General features: G+C 41.6%; 1 protein-coding gene across 1 annotated transcript in view; it reads right to left on the reverse strand.

Annotated features, from left to right (window-relative positions):
- Positions 1-5,036: 5,036 nt before the first annotated feature.
- Positions 5,037-11,716, reverse strand: part of CDCP1 (CUB domain containing protein 1) — a 14,308-nt gene continuing 7,628 nt past the window's right edge. The window contains exons 4-8 of the mRNA XM_009331341.1: positions 10,027-10,254; positions 8,885-9,265; positions 8,061-8,426; positions 6,702-6,783; positions 5,037-5,484 (exon numbers count right to left, since the gene is read on the reverse strand). Of these exons, the coding sequence (XP_009329616.1) occupies positions 5,037-5,484; positions 6,702-6,783; positions 8,061-8,426; positions 8,885-9,265; positions 10,027-10,254 (1,505 nt within the window). The remainder of the gene's footprint in view (positions 5,485-6,701; positions 6,784-8,060; positions 8,427-8,884; positions 9,266-10,026; positions 10,255-11,716) is intronic.

Raw genomic sequence — 11,716 nt, forward strand, 5'->3', positions numbered from 1 at the left:
CATCTCTCTGAATTAAAAAAAAAAAAAAAACAACCCAAAACTTTTAAATAGAAAGCATTTGTGATGATGAATTTGAAGCAGATGCTAAAACAGTTGGGCTCAGGAGCCTGCAGTTCATACTCCTGGGACCAAGTGGTGAATCTCACTTAAGGCCAGGTTCTTCTGTGCAGAAAACTAGATTTATACACATGAACTTAATGGATGCCTTGCCGTGATTAATCTCATGTAGGGAAGAAGCTGTCTGTATGGGCTCTGTGTGTTGGTTTTTAGCCCTTAAAATAAAGATCAAAGACAGGGATACTTTTCCCACAGTGGCACGTGGCAAAAGTTCAGGATATCCTAATACTGCCTTCAGGCAAAACCATGCCCAGGGCTCCTGAGAAAGAGGAACACCCAAACCTGTCCCTGTTTCATTTGAGGAGGTACCCCCTGAAATGGAAACATCCCCTCACCTCTCCCAGTATTTACCCAAACCACTCCACTGGAGGACGCAGCCTTTCTGACCTCAGCAGGCACCACTGACGGCCTCAAGTAATGTTCAGAAATGAGCACCCATCGCTCCAAAGGCCTTTGATAAATACTGGGGAACAAGGTCAATCTGAATGGGAAAAGCCTGTGGGGGAAAAAAAATACAATAGTTTTGCTGCAAAGATGACAGGACATCACCAGAACTTTTTCCCTCATTTTCTTCTGAGAAAACAACTTGCAGAAAAGTGAGGCCATTTTTCTAGCCTCACGTCTAAAAAGGTGCTGTGTGCTGATGGAGTATTGCTCTGTTAGAGCATCTTTGACAGGATGCATCATGGCACTCTTTCTACAGCTATGAGTGACTGTAGCAGTTGTACCAGGATAAAAACACATGTCTATATATAAAATACACACACACAGAGAAACATAGCAAGAAGAAAAGCGGTTCCTTCAGTTTTTGAAGATTCATCTTGCCCAGAAGCGTAAAGCCTGACTTGTGTGCAGCAGCGTAGCAATTCTTTAATACAAGAGATGGATGCAGCCCAAACCACAAAAAAACCCTTTTATATGTTAGGAGTGTTGCTAATTGAAACAATTTGCCACACCTCATATATGTTGCTGAAACAACATGCCAGAAGTCCCTGTAAAAGGACTGTCCCTTCCTCCAGCCTGGATCAGTTTTCCATACCAGAATTCCTCAGTTTCAAAGAAAATAAGGTAACCCATGCTTACATAGTTGTTAGGAAGCTATACTTTATCAAAAATCACTAAGTTGGATGTCAAAAGCCATTTACACTAAAGGAATGAATCCTATAATTTTCTTTTAGTTTCTAGCTTCAAGGTTTTTGGGGAGACAGATTTGCTCCCATCTTTGTGTACACTGCAGCCTGCAATTAAATGCTGGCTGGTGAAGATGTGCACATGGATGAGGGTTATTCAGCATTTTGCTTCCTCCCTGCCCCCCCAACAATATTCAAATACTTAAATTTATTCTCTGTCACACTCACAGGTATTCCAGGATAGTTTCTTCAGAGTAACATCATTTTTTTTCCCCTAGGGTCAAGGAGTTGAAGTCTCAGTATTAGTCTGGTGTCAACAACAACAAAAATGACTTTTTCATTTCTTACATTTCATTTGCTCTACAAATTTTGCTCTAATCCAAAGATTAGTAACTTGGCTCTTGATTTATCTGGAAATTGCACTATTCACATACATGCTTAAAAATAAAGCAATTAGAGTGTTTTGATAGGTCGAGACTGTCCAAACTTCACAGATTCAAGTCCAAGCAGCAAGAAGTAGTATCTTTGCAGCTTTGCTGCTTTGGGCAACAAAACCCACAGCTTCTCTTTGCTCTTCAAAAGCAAGTAACATTCTGGCTAGGAGCTTCTGAACTGCTGTCCTCCCATGGACCCCCACCTTTCAATTAATGGTTAACCAGACTTAGAAATTTCACTTTTGGATAAAGACCACCACACGGGAACTACTCCAGGATGGCACAACCTCAATGAAGATCCAAATGATAAGTACTTTCATTTACAGTCATATTAAGTGGCAATTTTGGAGAGGGCCTAGGGACTGGCCAAACCTTGCTGAGTTTCCTATGTCTTCCAAGAGTAGATCTGACTAATTCAGCCTAGGATCCATTCCCAGCAATTACTGGGATCCTCAGTAGTGAGGATTTCAAACATCATTTTCTATGTGCATTCAGCTTGCCTCAAAATAAAAAAATAAACCAAGAAAGCAGTCAGTATGTATTGATTCCATGCACTTCAATTTAGAACAAAAAAGGGCTTCACACATTTTCATAAGGGTCTCTTCTGGGCTGAAGGACTAGTCATAAAATGTACTTTTATGCTATTATCCCTGAAAAGAAATTAATTTGGAATTCAATTGTATGTGTCAGTTGGGTGTGAATAAATTACAAACATCACGACCCTACTGAGAAGCCACTGAACCATTTATTTTTATATTGAAAGCTTCAAATATTTTACAACCCTTCTCCCCAATGATCTAAACAAATGCCTTTAAAAACAGCAATTAATAGCATATCACTGGCTACGCGAGAAAAGGACACTCACAGTCAGCAGTACATTAACCCAGCAAACCAGGTTCTCTAGAAACTCATTTCTATCATCTAGGGCAATGGCATAGCTACCAACAGTCAGATAGGAAAATACTTGAGGCCAAGTTTACACACACACACAAAACAGACTAGTTACTCCATCCGGTAGTGTCATTATATTTTATTTATTTAAAAAAAAAAAAATTAAGTCACAACTTTCTCTTAATGAAAAGCAAACTGGAATTTGTGCCTAAACTCTTACTCTAAACATACCAAAGTAAGCACAGTGAAAGTTAACCTTAGACTGGAAACAACTGTAAACTAAGGTTTATATTGCCATACCAAAAGCTGAGTTAAAATAGAACAAATAAAAATAACAGTCAACAAGCATCATATTCTTCCTTCAAAGACCAAGAGGTTGTGAACAAAAGCCCAACCTCCATTACATTTTCTTCAGTTGGTTAGAAAGAACATGAACTAAAAAATTTAACCTAAACAACTGCAGAAACCGAGCTAGAGGGATGAGACAGCCTTGAATTTCTCTTACAGGCTTCTCATTCCTTTTCAATAAAAGTGAAAAACATTGACCAGATGAACGCACAACTGGACTACTCTGATAAAAATGTTTTGTGGCAAATCAGTTACCTGAGAAAAACAGGTATCAGTATTGCAGAAATCTTTTTAAATTCCCAAATGACATTAAAATGATCCAGTAGACTTTGAAATATGTGATCCCAGCGACTCGCCAGAGATCTAGGAATACACATTTCTATATTAAAAGCAGGAAGATACCTGAAACAATTAAAAGGCACTTTTAGACGGCACGTTTTGGTATATGCTACAGAAAACTGAGTCAGATACGACATTATACTGAATCTTATAGTGGTCCAAGCAGTATAATGGTATACACTGTTAAATACACACACTTGACTGTATAAATAGTCAATTTCCAATGCCAGCATAGTTAACACAGGAAGAAATCCACATTCTTTTTTGATGTAAACAGTAAGGTTTCTAGTAAACACATTTTCATTTTATACATTATTATATGTTTAACATTATTGCATGCAACTGTCTAAAAGTTTTATGGCACCTCTGTGTATCCTTAGGCAAAAAACAGTCATGATAAGATGTTTGGAGAGAAATTCTCAAGTCATCGGGTCTAGTGCTGCATGCAAAATTGCAAACATCCTCAGTAATTGCAAACCTTGACAAGCCAGATGTTTGTATGTAAAAGGCAACTTTATTCATATACCTGTAGTCCTCTCCATGAAGATCTGACCAAGTTTTAAAAGGCACAGAAACTGAGGGGTACGCTAACTACAGCACTTAAAAATAAGACCTATTATTTACCTGATTTCAAGAGGTGGCTTTTCAAAGGCAGCTAGATGACTGAAGTGTAAGTCCTGCTAGAAATCAAGAGCTGTCCCAACATCATTTCAACATGGTTGTTAAATTCAGATTGATGAATAAAAAAATATCTAGGCTTTCCTTATGGATTCACTCCCATACTTTGTATTTCAGAGAAACCACCTGCTGGAAATAATGTTTTCTTTACTCCTTTTTTTGATCCTTATTAAATAACCAAGCATGTCTATAACATGTGAAGTGAAATGTATTACTCAACAGCTGGATGACCACATCATTATTTCTTTACTGAATCCTTACTCTTACTTGAGCCAAAAGCACAAGGTATTAGTAAAGTGTGAATGCTACAGGCATCTGAACAGAAGCGCAAATTGTTTGACTTTTGAAACTGTTTTTGTAAAAAAGCAAGGAAAATACAGTCTTTGGTGTAGGCTCACACAGTGCTATCCAAGTATTATAACATCAGTTGAAAATTAGAGAAAACCCGTAACTTTACTTCCAAACTAGAAGAGCCCAAGCTCAAGCGTTCACACTGATTTACACACAAGGAGCTCTTCCAGGCAGCATACATGGTCTTTCACTGCATTCACATAGCCACCAGTATGCTAAATACGATGAACTTTCAAGCAGCAAGTGGTGGAAGTGACCGTGTCCCCTCCTTTGCTCAGACATTAGCAGATTGCTCAGACATCTGTGCAACCTGGAGCTGCCTTGAGATGGTGATGTAGCCTACACCTTTAAGGAGTCACCAACAAACACTCAGGAACAAGTGACTTGTGAGAGACGAGGACATTCTGGACAAAACTCTCCCCACTCTATTAAGCTGACAGTTAGGAATTAATTTTCCTGATGTCTTTATAATAAAAAGCAGGAGCGTACCTTTGCCACTTGTTTCACAACCAGAAGTGCATGCAGTCCTGGAATGTCTTGACTGTTTTTGAGTTTGCTAGATGTTCACTCTAAAACTGAAAGTTATCAACAGCTGAAGTTTAAAAAAAAACCAAACAACCAAAAACGCACACACAAAACATCAAAACACATTTAAAATTAACACTCCTCTTCAGTTTTTTTTCCCCTAGACCCTTGTCCTTACAGGTCACCTGTATTTCCACAGGAAACTGCTATACCTCGTGTAAAATTACTCCACTAAATCATCCTGTTCCTTGTTTTCCAGCAAGGATGTGCTTGTATCTGCATTATTCTTTTCATTCGTATCTCCATTGTCCTCCGATTGCCCTGATTTCTGATGAGCAAACGTGTAAGTGTCATGGTCTGTGTCTGTCAGAGGTAGAGGTTCCTCAGTGTTAGGAGAGTGTTTAATGTCTTTTCTGAATGAGAATGGAGGTGGAGAAGGCGGCAAGCTACCAATTGGTCCATCAAAAGGCCTGTACACATCAACTTCTGGAGCAACTGAGCCATTGGATTCCTTCAGCAAGTGCCCATAGACCACAGCATCATCAATAACTGCATAGACATGAGACTCGTTGTTTTTCCTCCCTTTTGTGAATAAGCCTTGTTTTCCAGGCATCTGGGTATTCACATTAGGATTGTACACTCCCACCATGGGATTCTGGCTTTTCTTCTTCCTGTTACAGAGTTGAAATTGTTAACAGGTCAGAAACAACACATGGCTGGTGCATTTGAACTCAATAACGGCAACTTCTGTTTACCCATCCCAGCTACCCAGGGTCAGGCAGCCTACCTGGATTGAAGGCTTTACTTGCAATCTTAGGAAAAACAACTCTTGAGTCTAGACATGCTTTTTTGGCAGAGCAGAAAATAACTTCACACTATTTGGTTACCTACTGCTGTTCTGCTGACCCTGAAGTTTGCAAGATTAACTCCAACAGCCTCCCAAGTATGGGGATCCCAGCTATGCAGTGTACTGAGTCTCCCAACATCCACAGACACTAATAGGACCTAGAGGCCATCAGATCCTCACAAAACAAGGCTGAGCGTTGCTGAAGACCAGTAAGATAGTGGGTCCTCTATGAAAGCTGAATCAACTTTTCTTGATTGCACTTTCGGGAGTGACTGTCCCCAAGGTAGGAAGACCAAAGGCCGAATTGAAGACTTTAAGCATGTATTTGTAAAGTCCTTCCTGTGTGGCAGAGAAGTGTGCTCATAACTGCTCTAGTCATCATATTGCACAAATTCATTCCAGCCCTACAGCTCCAGGACCCAATCACCCTGCCAGCACTGAGCATACATGTATCAGAAATCCCAAGCTATCGATGACTTCAGACTCTGCTTGCATGAGTAAGGCTATGCATGTTTGCTTTGCACAACCTAGTTCTCTCCCCAAGAGCTCATCTCACAGAAAAATGCTCCCACTTGATGTGCAAACTCCAGAAGAAGTTGCTGGAGGTTGTGTAGATGAAAGATAGCTCTTCGTATATCTGAGTGAGTTTACAGCTTGTCTGAACAAAGCCTTGTCTACAGCCACAGGCACAGCAGCCACATTCATCGTCATTTCATTTCACAGGAATTGCTGATGAAGTCCAACCAATACCCTACTTCCAGTACAGCCAGAAGCCTGTGCTAAGTAAGGCCAAGGTAGGCAATGCACTGGGGGTGGAAGTAATGCGACTCAAGGAATGGTGCTCTACTCTTAAAGGCAATCAATTTAGAGTAAAGCAGCATTCTTGGAGGTGCACTACTTCAACTGCTAGCACGTTGCCTACCTCATGCTTCAGACCCTTGTTCAAGTGATCTATATCAACACGTGAAACAGAGACCCCAGCAGCTCTCCTGAAATGCTTTCTTGAACTGCTAAGTTACACATGCCAAATTATGAACTTACTTCTTCTTAACACAGCACACAGTGAGTCCAATAGCCATGAGAACTCCAGCCCCAGCCACCACAGCAATTATCACTCCTAGGTCTGCAAACAGACAAGGTACATGGACACTGAGCAAGAAAGAGAAAACATTGAGCTTTCTTCTAAAAGCCAGCTGGGTTTGAACCTCCTCAATAGTTTCTAAGCATACCAGCTGCCTGCAGAGCAGGAGTTTCCAAGCCGTGCTCACCGCGGGGTAACACAAGCCATTTCCAAGAGGTTGGAGGCCAAGCAACAACAAACTCCTGCTACTAGCAGTGGAGCACAGCCAAAAAACCCAACCAACCCACCACCCCAACTCCAAGAATTCAATACAGCTCATGGGCTGCTAAACTTACCTGCAACATCTCACATGCCTCTGGCTGAACAGGCAGGGAAGAGAAGAAAGTGCAAAGAGAGACAGAAAGGGATTCAACAAAGGAAACAGTGACATTTTACCAACTTCCCCTCAATACAATCCTTTCCTCTAAAAGACACAAGTTGAGTTGACCTGGGGTTTTCTAAGTCATAAAATTGATCAGGAAAGTCCACGTGTGAGCAAAGAAAAATGCTGTGTGTTTTAAAAGAAATACACATTACAAAACAGGAAAAAAGAGGACAAAATTAGAAATTAATTTGATACTACTTCAGTTCTAGCCTGTGCAGCCAATACTTCTACAGACAGCAGTCTCCCACAGATGAAGAGGAAGTGCAAGTGTGAAGCAAATTTACATGAGCAAAGCCTACCCTAAAAATGCCTTTTTTTTTTTAAATTATTTATGTTTCAGAGAAATGAAAGACACCAAGAATGCCGATTTTGCTGTTAGTCGTCAGCGTACTCTCCACTAAATGGTCAGACCTGCCCCAGGGATGATTTCTTGCTCATGTGAACACTGAGGCTAATTGAACTGCTAACGTGAAGTAATGACTACTTGGATGAATACATCTGCATAATCAAATCCCAAGTTGTTCACCAGGTCTGTGATCTTGGGAGGGAAAAAACATCACTTGATCTTCTTATACCTTCTGGCTGTGATCTCCAATTAAAAAAGCTAAACTAAATAAAGAAAATAAAATTCAGTCTCACTCCCCCCTTCCCCCTGCAATCCTCTGTCTCAAAAAAAAAAACAACAAAAAACCAACCACATTAAAAACCCTCCTTCCTCCCCAGCCTCTAGGAGTACCCAGCTGTAACTCTCAGAGGTTTTTGAAGGACAGGTATTTCCAAAGGCAGGGATCTCATAAAACCCACACCCAAGGTGGACCAGCATCCATTACTGTTCTCCCAATGGAAAGCAAGGAAACAAGCGTAAAGCAAACCACCACAGCCTTCCAGGACCCACCTATCTGCTTGTCAGCAAAAGTCACCCAGAACTGCAAGGTCAGCTGTGTCTTATCCACAGGTTTACAGTTGGAGACGTTTACCCAGAAGTCATGATACATATTTCGGGGCTCGGGCAGAAGCTCATCCTCACGGCGCACGGTCTCCTCTGCCCCCAGTGTCTCTTCCTTTATGTTGACATAGGCACGGCCCGTCTCGCAAGCGATGCCCATGCGGTCCTTGGAGAACCCTAGGTGGGCAACTTGCTTGCTGGGCACGATGACGTACCAGGATATGGAGACATAAGGAGGTAGACCATATGGCCAGTTGGGAGTCTGCAAGTAAACTTTAGCTTTTGGATCTGGACTCACAGTGAAAGTGCACTCATCTGTAGTAAAGGAAAGGAATAAAGGAATGAAAACTTAGTTTTGATACTTTCTTTTCTTTTAAAGCTTTCTCTTTCAGCACGTAAAATTATCTGGTCTTTCTTCTCCATAACAAAAAAGTGTCACTTATACCTGCAACCAGCAAATTTATACAGTCAACTGCATCTCAGTACCAGCAATACAACTCACCTATCCTCCCTTCCATATCAGTAATTATCCCAATTAGCACAGATATATCTGCAGAATTACCCACAAACAGCTATCTACTATATAGAGTACAAAGTTCCTTCCTTCTTCCAGGAATAAACCACCTCACTGATTCAGATAAAGATCGATCCTAGTAATGACTCTAGGACTAGACTCTAAAGAATTGAACTCATTTCTATTTATTCATATGTGCTCTAACAAGCATATTGAGATCCAACACTGTACAACAAAGTAGTACAAACCACTACCTTACCTTTAATATGTGGCACAAAAGACATTTTCAGATCCTGATGGTTAGACTCATTGAGGAATCCTTTACCAAATGTTTTTAAGGATATGGTGATATTATTCCTCATCTGAATCTTTTCAATGGATCCACCAGGACAGAATACACCAACATTCAACTCGGTCTCTGGGGTGGCACTAACAATGCTGTAACTGTAGCTTGTGTTGCACCTCTGCTCTGGGACGTGTTGCTGAAGTTTCAAGGACGGAGAAGTAATTTCTATGTTGATCAAATCGGGAGCCAAGAGCTTCCAAATAAACTTATGCAGTCGAATTGGCAATTGGGTAATAACCTTGGGCACCAACAAGGAATAGATCTTCCTCTGACACCACCGAATATCGATACAGCCTGCAATCACAAAAACAAGTCCCAAGGGTTGTATTTTTCTTGCAGAGGAAATATCTAGGAAAAGCAAGTTTTCCCGTGTACCAGAGTACACATACCCAGAGTACTGTCAGTTTTGTGTCACAGACCCAGACAAGCATTTTCCTGAGAAAATACCCTCTCTTAGTAACCTTTACCCAAACACGTATCATTTGTAGTTAAAGAGCTTTCCTTAAAAGGGTGCAGGACACCAAAGAAACCAACAGATACAAACATATTCAAAATTCCTCACTCAAGATATTACTTTTGCTGTATCACTGGCTGACTGGGCCACAGTTGCAGACTAGCCAAGGTCCAGATACACTTTAAAACTCATTCTCTACTGGTAGTTGAAAGCATTTGGGAAAATCCTACACCAAGTGGACATGCAAGCAGCACAAGATGCATTCCTGGTGGCTACCTTGGTCCTGCATTTTCACGGGCAGATTTACAGCTCTCCTGTTCTGTTTCCTTATTTTACAGTTTTCAGCAAAAAGATTCTTAGGTGCTTTCTGTTCTTTCCCTTCTAAGAATAGCTATGCAGTTTCTATCTTTAAAGGTAGAACGACGTAGTGAACAACAAGGCCACCTCCAGATTTACTGTATCCATCTCCCAGCTGGCCAACGCTGGGTTTCCAACCTCACTCTATTTAAAGCCCAAGCGAGAGAGAAGGTTTGGCTGACCACTGGGGAAAAGCATGCAAAAGCATTCCCTAGGAAACAACATTAAGCCACTTTTGTCATACTTATGCCTTTTTCAGCTGTGATCCTCAGACGGGACAAGTCCTTGCACAGAAAGGAGATCTTGTAGACGGCTCCAGACACCAAAGTCAAGACGCGGTCACAGGTGCGAGGATTCTTACAGATCAGGCATATCGGTTCAGACATGAGCGGGATGCGGCTGGGCCACCCTTCAAAGTGTATCGTTACAGTCATATTCCATTCCTTGCTCAGGTCGACCAAATGGGTGACATCTGCAACAAAAACACACCCCAGAGCAATTACTGGCAAGAAGCATGGTGTGAAGCAGAACTTCCTCCGTCTCTTCTCACCCCATTAGACGAGCAGCTGTTATAGCTATTTCTGTATTAGCTAAGAAAACATTATTTACTTCTTTCCATCAGTGTAATACAGATTCAGGCAGTATCATGTCACTCTTCTAATTTAGAAGTTTGAGCCCTTCCACACACAAAACCAATTTCCCCACCACTTCCCAGCTATAACAGGGTAACACGTATGTTAGCCTCTTTTGAAAAAGTTTGGCTGAGCTCCTTACATTATAGCCTACTATGTTAGATTTCTTTTCCCTAAGAGGTTTCTTGTATTTCTTTTAAAGTCAGTTCTACCGATCATACAACAGTTGATAGGAAAAAGGTTCTCTGTTCTCAAATTTTGTATTTATTTCAAGATTACCATCTCAGCTAACTTTTTGTTAGTTTAGGTTTTTCAGAGCCAAGCTGAAGAAAATTGTCCAAAGTCAGTAATTAAGCACATCTGGTAGTCTGGAGTCAGTTAAAGATTAAGCTAATTTAAATGCAAGTACCAATATGGTTCAAAAGGGAAAAAACTGCCAAGTACTGTACTTCAGCAGAAGTGCTGGCAGACATCACGAAGGTCACTAGAGCCTTCAAAGATACTTCCTAAAAGCCTCTTCTGTTTGGCAGTTAAAAACATACAGAGATGCCACAAATTATCAAAGTCTGTCACCATGCCGGTGGGAAGGCTGAGGACCAAGCCTTGCTAGACTGCTTGGTTTCCTTCAATGACGTGACCGAACTACCACGTTGCCCTTCCATTTAATTGCTCAAAATCATTCTTCCAGAAATATTTTCTGACTAGCTGTAAAAAGCAAACCTGCGAGCTGGCAGAGTTAACCCTGAAAAGTAAAGAGCTCCTTCCTCTTCCTCATCACTAGCCACCACTTCTCTTGCAGTTCACCCCTTTCCCTGTACCGCACCGCACACCAGCTGCTGCAGGAAGCCTTGTAACATGCTCTGAGCTCGCTGGACCTGAGGTGCCCAGGCGCACACAGAGACCATCATCCCTGGCAGCCTCTCTCAAACAGTGAGATTCAGCTCAAAGATCTGCTTAAGGAGGCATGTACTGAGGCCAAAACTGCTTAACATTTTCACTAATGGGACAGACTGCACCATCAGCAAGTTTGCAAGAGTGGGGCTGGAAAGCAGCTTTGCAGAAAGCCCTGGGGGTCCTGGTGGACACCAAGTGGAATATGAGCCAGCAACGTGCCGCTGAGGCAAAAGTGGCCAACAGCCTCCTAGGCTATGCTAGAAAGCATCAACAGCAGGTTGAGCAAGGTGAGGCTACCCCTCTGCTAAAGCACTGGTGAGACATTTGCAGTGCTGGGTCAAGTTCTGGGCTCCCCAGTACAAGAGAGACATGGATGTACTGGAGCAAGGCCAAAGAGCCACAAAGATG

Source organism: Pygoscelis adeliae, unplaced genomic scaffold, assembly GCF_000699105.1.
Source record: "Pygoscelis adeliae isolate BGI_AS28 unplaced genomic scaffold, ASM69910v1 Scaffold199, whole genome shotgun sequence".
Lineage (NCBI taxonomy): Eukaryota > Metazoa > Chordata > Aves > Sphenisciformes > Spheniscidae > Pygoscelis > Pygoscelis adeliae.